General features: G+C 42.8%; 1 protein-coding gene across 4 annotated transcripts in view; it reads left to right on the top strand.

Moving 5' to 3' along the window:
- LOC139537470 (cytospin-B-like) overlaps nucleotides 1–17,308 on the top strand; it is a 181,356-nt gene that overhangs the window by 114,677 nt on the left and 49,371 nt on the right. For all 4 annotated transcript variants that reach the window (XM_071338816.1, XM_071338817.1, XM_071338815.1 and 1 more), the window contains 5 exons: nucleotides 5,686–5,882; nucleotides 6,320–6,426; nucleotides 6,632–6,704; nucleotides 7,565–7,709; nucleotides 9,546–9,648. In XM_071338816.1, the coding sequence (XP_071194917.1) occupies nucleotides 5,686–5,882; nucleotides 6,320–6,426; nucleotides 6,632–6,704; nucleotides 7,565–7,709; nucleotides 9,546–9,648 (625 nt within the window). The remainder of the gene's footprint in view (nucleotides 1–5,685; nucleotides 5,883–6,319; nucleotides 6,427–6,631; nucleotides 6,705–7,564; nucleotides 7,710–9,545; nucleotides 9,649–17,308) is intronic.

The raw sequence follows: 17,308 nt of genomic DNA on the forward strand, positions 1-17,308 counted from the left end.
TTGTCCTCCAAACACGACGAGTTGAGTTTTTACCAAAAAGTTATATTTTGGTTTCATCTGACCATATGACATTCTCCCAATCTTCTTCTGGATCATCCAAATGCTCTCTAGCAAACTTCAGACGGGCCTGGACATGTACTGGCTTAAGCAGGGGGACACGTCTGGCACTGCAGGATTTGAGTCCCTGGCGGTGTAGTGTGTTACTGATGGTAGGCTATGTTACTTTGGTCCCAGCTCTCTGCAGGTCATTCACTAGGTCCCCCCGTGTGGTTCTGGGATTTTTGCTCACCGTTCTTGTGATCATTTTGACCCCACGGGGTGAGATCTTGCGTGGAGCCCCAGATCGAGGGAGATTATCAGTGGTCTTGTATGTCTTCCATTTCCTAATAATTGCTCCCACAGTTGATTTCTTCAAACCAAGCTGCTTACCTATTGCAGATTCAGTCTTCCCAGCCTGGTGCAGGTCTACAATTTTGTTTCTGGTGTCCTTTGACAGCTCTTTGGTCTTGGCCATAGTGGAGTTTGGAGTGTGACTGTTTGAGGTTGTGGACAGGTGTCTTTTATACTGATAACAAGTTCAAACAGGTGCCATTAATACAGGTAACGAGTGGAGGACAGAGGAGCCTCTTAAAACTTCTTTGGGCTGCAAGCCAGATGCCGGGCACAATATGACAACAGCCACTTCAAGTGCAGGGCGTGAAATTCAAAATATATTTTTTAGAAATATTTAACTTTCACACATTAACAAGTCCAATACAGCAAATGAAAGATAAACATCTTGTGAATCCAGCCAACATGTCCGATTTTTAAAATGTTTTACAGCGAAAACAGCACGTATATTTATGTTAGCTCACCACCAAATACAAAAAAGGACAGACATTTTTCACAGCACAGGTAGCATGCACAAAACCAACCTAACTAACCAAGAACCAACCAAACTAACCAAGAAACAACTTCATCAGATGACAGTCTTATAACATGTTATTCAATAAATCTATGTTTTGTTCGAAAAATGTGCATATTTGAGCTATAAATCAGTTTTACATTGCAGCTACCATCACAGCTACCGTCAGAAATAGCACCGAAGCAGCCAGAGTAATTACAGACACCAACGTCAAATACCTAAATACTCATCATAAATCATTTCTGAAAAATACATGGTGTACAGCAAATGAAAGATAGGCATCTTGTGATTCCAGCCAATATTTCCGATTTCTGAAGTGTTTTACAGCGAAAACACAATATAGCATTATATTAGCTTACCAAATAGCCAGAAACACAAGCCATTTACCAGCAGCAAAAGTTAGCGATCGTAACAAACCAGCAAAAGATATATAATTTTTGACTAACCTTGATAAGCTTCATCAGATGACAGTCCTATAACATCAGGTTATACATACACTTATGTTTTGTTCGAAAATGTGCATATTTAGAGCTGAAATCAGTGGTTATACATTGTGCTAACGTAGCATCTTTTTCCCACAACGTCCAGATATTTTTCTGACACTCACATATTCTGACCAAATAACTATTCATAAACATTACTAAAAAATACATGTTGTATAGGAAATGATAGATACACTAGTTCTTAATGCAATCGCCGTGTTAGAATTCTAAAAATAACTTCATTACGACATGCAGTTTACGTTATGGCGAGAGCGTGCCCAAAATCTGGGCGCAAACTACTAGTTCACATGTTCGACAGATATATGAAATAGCATCATAAAATGGGTCCTACTTTTGATGATCTTCCATCAGAATGTTGTACAAGGGGTCCTTTGTCCAGAACAATCGTTGTTTGGATTTAGAATGTCCTCTTCTCCAGTCAATTAGCACGGAAAGCTAGCAAAGTGGCGCGAAGCTCTCCTTCCTGAACATACGCAGACAAAGCAACACGCCTAACGTCCCGAAAAAATTTCAATAATCTAATAAAACTATATTGAAAAAACATACTTTACGATGATAATTGTCACATGTATCAAATAAAATCAAAGCCGGAGATATTAGTCGTCTATAACGACAGCTTTACAGAAGGCAATACCAGGTCACTTCTCGCGCGTTCTAGAAAACAGGAAATTGGGGTCACGTCATGCCAAGAGCTTTTATTCGACCTCAGATCATGTTATACACTCCATTTCTTCTCTCACTGCCTGTTGACATCTAGTGGAAGGCGTATGAAGTGCATGTATACTAATAAATATCAAGCACATTTATAGGCAGGCCCTAGAACAGAGCATCGATTTCAGATTTTCCACTTCCTATCAGGAAGTTTGCTGCAAAATGGGTTCTGTTTTACTCACAGATATAATTCAAACGGTTTTAGAAACTAGAGAGTGTTTTCTATCCAATAGTAATAATAATATGCATATTGTACGAGCAAGAATTGAGTACGAGGCTGTTTGAAATGGGCACCTTTTATCCAGGCTACTCAATACTGCCCCTGCAGCCCAAAGAGGTTAAAGAAGAAGTTACAGGTCTGTGAGAGCCAGAAATCTTGCTTGTTTGTAGGTGACCAAATACTTATTTTCCACCATAATTTGCAAATAAATTCATTAAAAATCCTACAATGTGATTTTCTGGAATTTCTTTTCTCATTTTGTCTGTCATAGTTGAAGTGTACCTATGATGAAAATTACAGGCCTCTCTCATCTTTTTAAGTGGGAGAACTTGCACAATTGGTGGCTGACTAAATACTTTTTTGCCCCACTGTATAGCATTGTATACTGATCGCAGAGACATGTAGATTTGATTTGATTAGCCAGCTAAGAGACACATGGAGAGAGGGACAGACAGAGGAAATAGCCTTTATTGCTATAGTGACTTTAGAGAAATAAACCACTCTGGCTGTGCTACATCCAGTTGGGGTCTTAAACAAATTACAGGTAGACAAGTACATGGCTTTTTAAGAGGGTATATTCTCTATTTATTTCAACTCATGTTGTATCTGGTTTCGGTCTTGTTTTTCAGACTTGGGGCTGGAGCCAGTTTTGATACCAAGACTGCAGTAGAGGGGCGGTAGAAAAGTTCAACCACAACACATTTGGACCCTCTGAAGACAGACTGACAGTATTATTGTACAGAGTTGCTTTGATCAGTATTACCATAAAAACGGTTATGTGGTATGTAATTCTGATGGGTTTATTAGCAAGGTTGGTTTACCAGACAGACAGAGTCAGACTGTGGTTTACTGTTAATCCAATCTATTGTGAAACAGCACTTGGCTGCCAAATTAACACATATTTGTTTGTGAAATCTTTCTAAAATGCTGTACACTTTTTATCTGTATTGTTTGCAGTGCTTTCAGATGTATTTGTGTTGATGAATCTCTCCTCTCTGTCGGTCAAGAGAGGGGACTGATGATAAGATAGGAGGGGTTTATGTTACTGATTCCTATTTGCTTTTGTGCCTTTTAGACACTTAAATTGCCTCAGTGGTGAATTTTCACTTACTCAATGTGTTGCTAAAGAAGAGTAATTGATTTGTTAAGAAAACAAATGATGAGAATGAGACATATTTTTGTTCAGTTCTCAGAAAAAAACTGAAGCCAAAACAGTCTGTTTATCACCTGTACCAGATTATTTTTTTCTGTTAGGCTTCATTACTATGTTTCAGGCCAAGTGCAACTTAAAAAAGCTAAACAGAAAAAGATGTAAAGTTATTTTTGTTGATCGCAGCTGGTTTTATTGGTCTTTTGGTTTATAATTGTTCTAGTAAGTTGTGCATTTGTGGTTATGAATACGATCCGTTTCTTATAACTGACCGTTTGGAATATCTGTTACTTCAAAAAGTGCTTGGATGATATTGACGTTTTTTATGGTAATAATCAACAATCAGTTCACTTTAAGTTTCAATTCTTTGAGAGTATTCACGGCTACTTAGATGCAGTCATGTACTGTAGTTGAAAGGGGAAAACAATGTTTTAGCATACATTTTCATTGGGTATTTCATTTGCACCTTGTGTTAAAAATCTGGATCAGATAATGTGGTGTGATAATGTACCTCTAGATGGCGGTATTTACCAGAATATCAAGAATGGCAAAACATCAATAACCTGCGCTGGTCAGTAGTCCTACGTTGTGTGTGTAATCACTGAGCTACAGTTGAAGTCCAGCTCACCAGTTTGAGTTCTGCCTACAGACAACAACACTGAACCACAGACAGTATATTATTACATTATCACTGGTCAATATCACGTTATCACTAATAATGTCCTCACAGGAAGGACACTAAATTTAAGCCATAAGGGTAATCAACTGCTGATCACTGACCAATTCAAATAGTCCTCTCTGCCTCAGATTTACAGCCGTGCCTAAAACTCATTATGAACTGGCCTAACTCATCAAAATGTCCAAATCGATGTCAAAGTGTCCTGTAGTTCTGTAGGCCATAATATTCCACTCTGAACTTCAGGGAGCTAAAAGCATTGTGAAGGTTTTATCATTCATTCAGAAGTATTTCTAATGCAACCCCATCAGGTCAAATAAAAAGCCTCTCATTTCTGATGACTGCTTCAGGGTAGACGTCAGATCGTTGAAGTGATGCTGGCATCGTGACAACCATTAGAAGTGTATAATGACCAACTGCCATCCTGTAAACCTCAGGTTATAGTGATTATTATTACCTAGTAACAGGACTATTCAGTAGATGCAGTCATACACAAGCCATTGTATTCGACCAGAGACAGATAGATGTGCTGGTTAAGTTTAACTTTGAGTACTATCGATATTGCCAAAAAAGGCCACCTCAATGTAAGACATATGGTGGTAACTGTGTTGATTACCTTTTCTCTGCCTTTGATTTAAAGCCATGCTCAACAGTTCAACAAGTGAATGTGCAACAGTTTGATGTGCTATTTTATGTGAAATCTTATTGAGACTTGGACTCTGGTTTTAATACCTGTGACATATAAAATATACAGTACTGTTTATCTAGAGAAATAGTCAATATAAGGTGTTTGTCTGTCTGTTTAAAAGTATTTTGTATTTGTTCATTGGAAAGTCAATAAATGAAATGACTCTAGTCTTGACTTTGTTTGCATGCATTTGTTTGAGGCCACTGTCTTTGGGAGGTTGACATTACAGTAGTTCTGCTTCCTCCTCACCTGTTTCCTTATTTCAGTTCTCTTCTCAACCCTTCCATATCCATCCATCAGTGACAATACTCCCTCAGGCTCTCTCTGTTCATAATCTGCAGTCTAATGTCCATAAGGAAAGGATGGAGTAAACTTTGTACATACTTTTTGTTGCAGTTCAGGTGTTGTCGCGTAAAATTAGACCCAGTTGTTGACTTTCACATTTATAACGTGTACGTAATCATACTAAATATGCTTCTGATCTATTGAGCAAATATTACATAGAACAGTCAATGCACTGGGTGAACATCATCATTAACTTGCTTTAGAACATCGAGTAATCTCTAAACCATTGTTCCGACAACACCCAAGTAAAATACAATGTCATGTTATTTAACACATGCGGCCAATACAACTGATGTAGACTTTACAGTGAAATGCTTGCTTACAAACCACTTAGTAAACCAATGTAATGATAAGAATCCCTGATAAGGTATAGACTACAGCCACACACACATCTGCCATTCTCTTAAATAAAACAGCGCTCCTACCTGCTACAGTATGTGTTGTGCCATATTGTACTGTGAGCATCTCTTTCCCCTTGTCTCTCTCAGGTTGTTGCGTGGCGACTCTGAGAGTTTGTCGGACGCAGACGGCAGTCCTCACTGGCGTGGCATCTCTATGACCCAGACCACCCAGACACCGACCACCTCCTTATCCATCAACACCAACAGCAATGCTGCCTCCTCACCCTCGGAGCCCGGAGCCACCGTCAAATCCCTCATCAAGTCCTTTGACACAGCAGTACAGAGTGAGCACAGAGCATCCCTCCTTCTCACTCCTCCACACAGACCAGCAGACCTGAGTTAAAATAATACTTCAAAGTTCTTTGAGCATTTGATTGCACCTGCTTGGAGTGCCAGGTGAGGGGATTGCACTTTTGTGACTATTCCTTTGGTTCCATTGCACTAGGCAAGTTCAATCAAGCACAGATGACTGGCCGACAGGCTGTTGAGGGGAAACATTCCTGGCTTAGCAGCAGTGATAGAGAAGGAACCCTTACCAATAACATCATACTTAAACAGTCTAACCTTGGAGGTCTGTTTGCTTAACAAGGTGTAAAAGATAGTCGTAGGAGTTCATGGGACATAATCATGGAATACGGTATCAATTAATCACTTCCTCATTCACTTTCCACTTAAACGTCCACCCCGTGGCTTATGTACACTCATGTGTTGAGCATTGCAGATGGACCTGGGCCTGGACACACGGTACAGATGCACTCCTCACCTAGACGCCTTCTAAGTGGGATCCCTGTCCGCACAGCACCCGCAGCTGCAGTCTCCCCCATTCAGGTACAGTACAGGCCCTCTTCAGTATGCACTACAATATCAACCAATGTGTTATAACAGTTTGTTACCGAATTATAAATTATCTATAAACTAATAATTTATCATTTATAAACTAGCTACTTTTATAAAAGTACCTTTATAAAGCCATTAAGTAAAGTATGTCTGGGACATGAATTGGACTGTTAAAAGTCTGTTTTGTTTTGGATAGAGGCATTCGTCTATCAAACCACTCTCAAAGACACTGGAGAAAAGGATCAACCATGGAGATTTCTCTCATCCAGGTAAGTGACACACTCTGTAGAGAAAGCAAGTACAGATGTACTGTAGGATCTTAGTTTGAGCCAGTTTGCTACAGAAGGAAAATAATCCTGCAGCAACAGGAAATGTGAATTATTATGTGTATTATAATTAATGGACATTTTGTAAGGGTTGATACGTTTTAAGTTAGGGCTGATCAAGTCTGAAATGTAAAGTGGAAGTTACAAAGTTTATAAGCCTTTTTAAAACTTGAATACACTGCAAGTTAGCATTCTCATCAACAAAAGAGTGATCAAATCAAGATCCTACATCTGTAGAAACAGTATCAGAGTATAAATCTAACTAATCCTGCAGACAGCAGTCCCATCTTTTTGATGAAGTGCATTGTGACCGAACATTAGCTTTGAATGACTCATTGCTCTGACCAAGGATTGGCCAATGACTCAAACTCAAATGTCTACTCTGATTAGCCTAGTTTTTTTGTTCATTTGAAACAGTGCATGTTTAGCTGGAACCACAGCTGCATTATGTTACTTGAGTAAAGAAACTGGAGAATATGTGAACATTTTCTTTCATCTCCCTTTTGGGGATTGAACTTTGAGAAATTTGAGAAGCTAGAGTTTATTTTGCCAAATGACAGCAAAAAGGACAGCACATTATGTAGTTCTACTACACCCAAACAATTTAATCACCAACTATACCACTGCATAATATAACCTAATTTGGTCTTTGGTCTTGTTCTATGATGTTCAGATCAGTAGTATTCTGTGGGCCAGAGAGATTTCAGGGGGAGGAAGAGACCATGGCCTTCCAGTGAAATATGCGCTTTCTCTCACTGTCCACGCCTCCCTTCCTCCCTGTTTCCTGATGTTGTGTTTCCCAGATAAGTACGGGGGCTCTGGGGATGAGCTGAAGCCCAGCAGCCTTATGAGGAAGAGTCCTTCCCTGGAGTCAGTCATCAAGTCCCCAGCAACCCTCAGCAGCTGCAGTCACTCCATGAGCTACAACAGGAACAACAGCAAGCTCAGGTGGGCCCTCCATCCTGGAGACACACTCAGAGGCACTCTGGCACAAAAACGAATACACACGTATCTACACTACCGTTCAAAAGTTTGGGGTCACTAAAAAATGTCCTTGTTTTTGAAAGAAAAAAAAAAAATTTGTCCATTAAAATAACATCAAATTGATCAGAAATACAATGTAGACATTGTTAATGTTGTAAATGACTATTGTAGCTGGAAACAGCAGATTTTTTATAGAATATCTACATAGGGGTACAGAGGCCCATTATCAGCAACCATCACTCCTGTGTTCCAATGGCACATTGTGTTAGCTAATCCAAGTTTATCATTTGGCCATAAAATGACCAGAAACAAAGAACTTCCTTCTGAAACTCGTCAGTCTATTGTTGATCTGAGAAATGAAGGCTATTCCATTCGAGCAATTGCCAAGAAATTGAAGATCTCGTACAACGCTGTGTACTACTCCCTTCACAGAACAGCGCAATCTGGCTCTAACCAGAATAGAAAGAAGAGTGGGAGGCCCGGTGCACAACTGAGCAAGCGGACAAGTACATTAGAGTGTCTAGTTTGAAAAACAGACGCCTCACAAGTCCTCAACTGGCAGCTTCATTAAATAGTACCCACAAAACACCAGTCTCAACGTCAACAGTGAAGAGGCGACTCTGGGATGCTGGCCTTCTAGGCAACATCCCAGATGCTTTTCTTTTCAAAAACAAGGACATTTCTAAGTGACCCGAAACTTTTGAACGGTAGTGTACCTGTGCTTGTGCAGACTTTAGCTAACAGTACTGTTCTTGCTACTACAAAGTAAAGTACAAATACAGAGAAAGTATTATAGAGAAAGAGAGCTCACTACAGAGAATTTCATGTATCACCTGTAACATCACACATCACCACCGTTCTATTCACATAGAGTAGATTACACGCCCCCACACACCTTCATACACATTCATACTGATAGATCTTAACAGTCATACTCAGTGACACAGTTTCAACTGAATTCGATTCACCGTTAGATCAGTGATGAACTGGGAGAGGATTACAGTAGGGTCACTGAACATATCTGTATCTATCACCTGATTGCCCCAGTTTTTACTGACTGCCATTGTTTATCTTGAGCTAATGACAAAGATGCATAACTAATGTGATATCGAGGGTGACCCAATGTTCTACTATTAAAATCTCATCACACACACACTAGATTGTGCATGTGAAAATGTTTGTTGCTCCTTTGTTGCTCCTTGTTATTGTTTTCTCTAGAGTATGTCACTCCAGTGAATTCATACACAGGCTTTTCGACAGCAACATTTGTTAAGACAATTCCCGACTCCCCAAGCTACAGTATGTTGTGACTCACAGCATGTGTTTCATGTTGACCATGTTGCTAAGTGAGAGCAATGACCAGGGTGTCTCCTGATGTTTCCATGGCCACAGAGACTACTCTTCTCTGATTAGCTTTCATTACGACAGCCCAGGGGATCAAATCAGCTCCGGGATGTGTTTGTGTGTTTGTGTGTTTGTGTGTTTGTGTGTGTGTGTGTGTGTGTGTGTGTGTGTGTGTGTGTGTGTGTGTGTGTGTGTGTGTGTGCGTGCGTGCGTGTGTGTGCGTGTGCGTGCGTGCGTGCGTGCGTGCGTGCGTGCGTGCGTGCGTGCGTGCGTGCGTGCGTGCGTGCGTGCGTGCGTGCGTGCGTGCGTGCGTGCGTGCGTGCGTGCGTGTATGTGAGGTTGATGTAAGGTTGCTGGTTTTATGAGGATACACGTCCCCACACACAGGTCAGATGTCATAACATTACTGTTGTATCCTTCTCCGTCCATGGCTGTGGTGTCTGTCCCTGGTGTCAGTGTGGAAAGAAAGGACCCCTTGGCTGCACTGGCGCGGGAGTACGGGGGTTCTAAGAGGAACGCGCTACTGAAGTGGTGCCAGAAGAAAACAGAAGGCTATCCGGTAAGGGCCCTGGGTCAGAGACCCAAATCATAACCCCATCAAATGCTCTTTATCTATCACTGTTTCTCTCTCTCTCTCTCTCTCTCTCTCTCTCTCTCTCTCTCTCTCTCTCTCTCTCTCTCTCTCTCTCTCTCTCTCTCTCTCTCTCTCTCTCTCTCTCTCTCTCTCTCTCTCTCTCTCTCTCTCTCTCTCTCTCTCTCTCTCTCTCTCTCTCTATCTCCTTCTCTCTCACTCGCTCTCCCTTCTCCTTTCTCTCTCACTCGCTCTCTCTTTTCCTATCTCGCTCTCTCTAGATTTCAGGCACCCAAAAATTGCATACATTATAGAGGCCATACTGTGCAGTGAATGTTCCTTCAATCCAAGGTTTGGTGGGTAACACTTTAGTATAGGGAAGCCATCTTAAAGATGGAGACTTCTAAGTATTTTTTAAACTTCCTGCATTGGGCTGGATGTGTCAATGTATAGTTTATATAGTACATACATAATCTATGAGCAGAATTACTGTCTTACCTCAATTAGCCACAAAATCCCTAGTTTGAAAACAACTGTTTGGCATGCCCCCTAGCAATTTGAGTTCAACCAATAAACTTCAGGCCCTCGCCATATGGGGAGTGACAGCTAGCAAGATGCACATGATGCCCCCACAGCAGAGCGAGAGAGAGAGAGAGTAATGACGTCGTGCACATATCTACACATATTTGACGTAGTACACAATTTTCAGCGTCCACTTTTGGCTCGTGAGCGCTACTTTGAGAACTACTGGCTAAAAAGTATACAAAAGTACCGGAGAATTCCTTTACAGTACTATGTCCTTATTAGTCTCACATTGAGACAGCTTACTAAGAATATCTTTGTTTTATAACTTGCTCTTTATTAAATACTGTTATGACTAACAATGGGGTTCTTAAAGATTGGCCAGTAACACACGACTTATAATGTTTGAGGTTTTAGGCTGTTTTGACATAATAGCTTGCTTTGTTTATAGACAAACCATCGCCTCACCTGTCCTCGCTGTGTGCCTATAAGATGGTATCATCAATGTCAGAAAATCAAAGCAAAGTGATTCAGCTCATAAAATACAGTGGAATTGATCAAATCAAATCAAAGTTTATTGGTCACCTACACAGATTTGCAGATCTAAACAAGAAATCAAAAAATAGTAGAGTAGAGTGAGCATGTGTGAGAATCCAGAATGTAAATATGTGGTGTGTATAGACAGTATATAATTTGGAAAGATAATAGTAGGTATATTAGGATGAGCTATGTTGAGAATACAGTATATACATACACAGTGAGTAAACAACAGTATATAAACTAAATATGAGTTGACCAGCGTGCAATGACTCTATAAACATGGGGCATTAGTCTCAAGGTGCAGTGCCGGATGGTAGTCGGCTGGTGACAGTGTCTAAGGTGCCAGGCAGAGTACCGGGCGGGGATGCAGGCCGACAGAATGCGCTCAATGGTGTATTTGTAGAATTTTGTGAGAGTCTTAGGGGCCATGACAAATTTCTTCAGCCACCTGAGGTTGAAGAGGCGCTGTTGTGCCTTCTTCACCACGGTGTCGGTGTGGTGGCACCATTTCAAGTCCTCAGTGATGTGCTCGCCTAGGAACTGGAAGCTTTTGACCCTCTCCACTGTAGCCCCGTCGATGAGGATGGGGGCGGGCTCCCTCTTCTGTCTCCTGTAGTCCACCAGTCAACGATCAGCTCCTAAGTTCCATGATCACCTGATGTGTGTCTACGGAACTGGCGTGCAAACGCAAGTGTGTGTGTGTGTGCACGCTTGTGTGCATGTGTGTGCACGTGTGTGTCTGAGCAGACATGTAAGTGATAGCGTGCATGAGCGTGAATATGTGTGTTCCCTTTCTAGGCCCTGTGTCCAACGTCCATTACACTCACATTCACCTGGCTTAGCCTTCCGCTAATTGCCAGTTTAAGGAGTCCATTAAGCCCAGTGGCATTAGTACTGGGCCTCTGTGATGTGATCCATGTGTGAGGGCCAGTGTGCCATGCCAGGCCAGCTAATGTAGCTAACACTCTGAGGGGATATTGGTTTGAGCCGGTAAACAAAAGCTAAGGAAGGAGGTTGGGGGTCTGCCTGGTCTCTGCACCATTCTGTTCTCCCTCTTAGCTACATTCCGTCGCAGTATGGGGTGTGCTAGCTAGCTTACAGTAGCACCAAGTCTGCAACTGAAATAGCACCCTAGGGAATAGTCCAAGGGTTTGACTTCAGTCAATTGACAGATTACTGTACCTTGCTCGACCAAGCACAGAGCCTTAGGGCAATAAATGTGTTAAGACAAGTTTAAAGGTGACTTTACGGCAAAACATGTACTAGCTTTACTTACGTCTGATAAATGGTCCCTGATAAATGGTCAGAAATTATTGAATGAGTTTTCAGATCAATTGTTCCTGTTTTCAGGCACGTTGGATTGTGAACTTTGAGTCATCCCTCCACCCTGTGCTACCTCCATGCCCTCTCCCTGGCCTGGTTGCACAGTGTTCCAGTGGTACTTTTTTTCATCATTCTTACTCAATGCCTGTGTTCCTAACACACTGAAAATCCTCTGTGATGAAAACAGCTGACCAGGAGATGAGATATCTGGTCAGCAGATAGTCTGATCTTGATAGAGACTAGTGAACGTTAGAGTAGATTAGTTTCTTCCTCTAGCACACAAACTGCATCTGAATGGGCTCTACTATACTGTACACTGGCTGTTGTATTTTCACCTATGATCTCCTTTAACTGGGAGATGGACATGGTCCCAATCTTGATGGAGACTTGTGACTGCTTATCTGATTTCTGATACTTTATTTCATACACAAACTGTATCTCAATGCTTCTAGCTGTGGGGTATTGGCACCTACCAGTATTATATGATCTCTTTTTACACTCAGTAGTTCTGCTGGAGAGAATAATAATGATCTGGTTTCTGGAATGCAATAAGAGGCTTTGCCTAATAGCTGGATGGGAATGTATTTCTGTTCATGGAATGACTAACCCTTTACACTTGTGGGAATTGGCCTATATGGATAGGACTAAATTGAAATGTTTCTTACAGAATACATATGAAAAGCATATGCATAAGTATGGTAGCGATTTGACAGGGAACATTTTGGAGATTATGGGGAAATTATTAGACCAAAGTTCAGGAAAAAGTTCACCTGACACAAGACTGAATCCAAGCATTACACTATTGATTTATTGTATGTGCATTTTACATTTACTGTACTTTTTGCTGCATTTGTTTATAACGAAATCTGAAAATACTCTGTAACACGATAACAATATTCCTGTGGGGTAGTTGGTGCAACATAAGACAAAACAATGACATGAGTTTGAGTGAGAGGACTAACTTGTAACGCTCTGGGTGTCGGGGGTGTGAAGTCAGGCGCAGGAACAACAGAGAGTTCAATATAGTGCTTTTAATGCACACACGGTAAACAATGTCCCCACGGTGTACAAACAAATGCCCCATACACGGGGGACAAAAAACCAGTCCAAATACACTCTACGAACGAAATAAACAATACGTTCGTCTACTCCCGATACCAAGGTACAACTGAATCAATCCCGCACAAAGAAACGTACGGGCTGGCTGACTAATAAAGCCCAACTAATTATAATCACCTCAACCCAGGTGTAACAAATAAACACATAAGGAGGGGGAGGAAAAAGAGTCAGTGGCAGCTAGTAGGCCGGCGACGACGACCGCTGAGCGCCACCCGAACGGGAAGGGGAGTCACCTTCGTTCGGAGTCGTGACATAACTGGTGACTCCAAGTGACTACACACCTCTCTAAAGTGTGCACTTATTAAGTAATTTCAATGCACTTTTATGACTCAAAGAAGATTCTTCCAATTATAAGGTGCTTTTTTTTAGCTTTCCTAGCTGTGTAGTTGAGGAACTAGAGCAAGCACACTTGTAGTTTCTTTGTTTGGAACACAAATTTGCATCCCCGCCATTACACAATTACTGTTGTGTAATTGATGGGGCCGACAGAGATGGCCGCCTCGCTTCGCGTTCCTAGGAAACTATGCAGTATTTAGTTTTTTTATGTGTTATTTCTTACATTGTTACCCCAGGAAATCTTAGGTTTTATTACATACAGTCGGGAGGAACTATTGGATATAAGAGCAACGTCAACTCACCAACATTACGACCAGGAATACGACTTTCCCGAAGCAGATCCTCTGTTTGGTCCACCACCCAGGACAATGGATCAGATCCCAGCCGGCGATCCAAGACAACGGCGCTGCAGAAGTGGCAGACAGAGTGGTCTTCTGGTCAGGCACGGTAGACGGGCACATCGCGCACCGCTCCCGAGCATACTACTCGCCAATATCCAGTCTCTTGACAACAAGGTAGACGAAATCCGAGCAAGGGTTGCCTTCCAGAGAGACATCAGAGACTGTAATGTTCTTTGTTTCACGGAAACATGGCTCACTCGAGACACGCTATCAGAGTCGGTACAGCCACCTGGTTTCGTCACGCATCGCGCCAACAGAAACAAGCATCTCTATGGTAAGAAGAAGGGCGGGGGTGTATGCCTTATGATTAACGAGACGTGGTGTGATCATAACAACATACAGGAACACAAGTCCTTTTGTTCACCTGACCTAGAATTCCTTACAATCAAATGCCGACCGCATTATCTACCAAGAGAATTCTCTTCGATCATAATCACAGTCGTGTATATTCCTCCCCAAGCAGACACATCGACGGCCTTGAAATAACTTAATTTGACTCTATGTAAACTGGAAACCACATATCCTGAGGCTGCATTTATTGTAGCTGGGGATTTTAACAAGGCTTATCTGAAAACAAGGCTCCCTAAATTTTATCAGCATATCGTTTGCGCGACCCGGGCTGGCAAAACCCTGGATCATTGTTATTCTAACTTCCGCGACGCATATAAAGCCCTCCCCCGCCCCCCTTTCGGAAAAGCTGACCACGACTCCATTTTGTTGCTCCCAGCCTATAGACAGAAACTAAAACAGAAAGCACCCGTGCTCAGGTCTGTTCAACGCTGGTCCGACCAATCAGATTCCACGCTTCAAGATTGCTTCGATCACGTGGACTGGGATATGTTCCGCATAGCGTCGTACAACAACATTGATGAATACGCTGATTCGGTGAGCAAGTTTATTAGCAAGTGCATCGGTGATGTTGTACCCATAGCGTCTATTAAAACATTCCCCAACCAGAAACCGTGGATTGATGGCTGCATTCTCGCAAAACTGAAAGCGCAAACCACTGCTTTTAATCAGGGCAAGATGACCGGAAACATGACCGAATACAAAGAGTGTAGCTATTCCCTCCGCAAGGCAATCAAACAAGCTAAGAGTCAGTATAGAGACAAAGTAGAGTCGCAATTCAACTGCTCAGACACGAGAGGTTTGTGGCAGGGTCTACAGTCAATCACGGACTACAAAAGAAAAACCAGCCCCGTCGCGGACCACGATGTCTTGCTCCCAGACAAATTATACAACTTCTTTGCTCGCTTTGAGGACAATACAGTGCCACTGACACGGCCCGCTACCAAAACCTGCGGGCTCTCCTTCACTGCAGCCAACGTGAGTAAAACATTTAAATGTGTTAACCCTCGCAAGGCTGCAGGCCCAGACGGCATCCCCAGCCGCGTCCTCAGAACATGCGCAGACCAGCTGGCTGGTGTGTTTACGGACATATTCAATCAATCCTTATCCCAGTCTGCTGTTCCCACATGCTTCAAGAGGGCCACCATTGTTTCTGTTCCCAAGAAAGCTAAGGTAACTGAGCTAAATGACTACCGCCCCGTAGCACTCACTTCCGTCATCATGAAGTGCTTTGAGAGACTAGTCAAGGACCTTATCACCTCCACCCTACCTGACACCCTAGACCCACTTCAATTTGCTTACCGCCGCAATAGGTCCACAGACGACACAATCGCAATCACACTGCACACTGCCCTAACCCATCTGGACAAGAGGAATACCTATGTAAGAATGCTGTTCATCGACTACAACTCAGCATTTAACACCATAGTACCCTCCAAACGCGTCATGAGACCCTGGGTCTCGACCCCGCCCTGTGCAACTGGGTCCTGGACTTCCTGACGGGCCGCCCCCAGGTGGTGAGTGTAGGTAGCAACATCTCCACCCCGCTGATCCTCAACACTGGGGCCCCACAAGGGTGCGTTCTCAGCCCTCTCCTGTACTCCCTGTTCACCCATGACTGCGTTGCCATGCACGCCTCCAACTCAATCATCAAGTTTGCAGACGACACTACAGTGGTAGGCTTGATTACCAACAACGACGAGACGGCCTACAGGGAGGAGGTGAGGGCACTCGGAGTGTGGTGTCAGGAAAATAATCTCACACTCAATGTCAACAAAACAAAGGAGATGATCGTGGACTTCAGGAGACAGCAGAGGGAGCAGCCCCCTATCCACATCGACGGGACAGTAGTGGAGAAGGTGGGAAGTTTTAAATTCCTTGGTGTACACATCACGGACAAACTAAAAGGGTCAACCCACACAGACAGCGGGGTGAAGAAGGCGCAGCAGTGCCTCTTCAACCTCAGGAGGCTGAAGAAATCTGGCTTGTCACCAAAAACACTCACAAACTTTTACAGATGCACAACGGAGAGCATCCTGTCAGTCTGTATCACCGCCTGGTACGGCAACTGCTCCACCCACAACCGCAAGGCTCTCCAGGGGGTAGTGAGGTCTGCACAACGCATCACCGGGGGCAAACTCCCTGCCCTCCAGGACACCTACACCACGCGATGTCACAGGAAGGCCAAAAAGATAATCAAGGACAACAACCACCCAAGCCACTGCCTGTTCACCCCGCTATCATCCAGAAGGCGAGGTCAGTACAGGTGCATCAAAGCGGGGACCGAGAGACTGAAAAACAGCTTCTATCTCAAGGCCATTAGACTGTTAAACAGCCATCACTAACATTGAGTGGCTGCTGCCAACATACTGACTCAACTCTAGCCACTTTAATAATGGGAAAAATGTATCACTAGCCACTTTAAATAATGCCACTTTATATAATGTTTACATACCCTACATTACTCATCTCATATGTATATACTGTACTCTATACCATCTACTATATCTTGCCTATGCCGTTCGGCAATCACTCATTCATATATTTTTATGTACATATTCTTATTCATTCCTTTACACTTGTGTGTATAAGGTAGTTGTTGTGAAATTGTTAGGTTAGATTACTTGTTAGATAATACTGCATGGATGGAACTAGAAGCACAAGCATTTTGCTACACTCGCATTAACATCTGCTAACCATGTGTATATGACAAATAAAATGTGATTTGATTTGTTTACGCAATCCAAAAACGGTCCGTTAGAAATTGCAATCTGGGTCAGGTGGGCATGATTTGAAAGCTTCTATTGCCAACATGACTAGCTAATTTATAAAATTATCAGGATAAGGTAAGACCCAGATGCAGACCGTGTCGAAGTAACAATGTTTATTACAGCAACAGGGGCAAAGGTACAGGACGGCAGGCAGGCTCAGGGTCAGAACAGGCAGAGGTCGGTAATCCAGAGCCGGGGCAAAGGTACAGGACGGCAGGCAGGCTCAGGGTCAGGCAGAGTGGTCAGAGGGGCGGACTCAGGGGCAGGACAGGCAAGGGTCAAAACCAG

The sequence above is a fragment of the Salvelinus alpinus genome, chromosome 13 (assembly GCF_045679555.1).
Source record: "Salvelinus alpinus chromosome 13, SLU_Salpinus.1, whole genome shotgun sequence".
In the NCBI taxonomy this organism is placed as follows: Eukaryota; Metazoa; Chordata; class Actinopteri; order Salmoniformes; family Salmonidae; genus Salvelinus; species Salvelinus alpinus.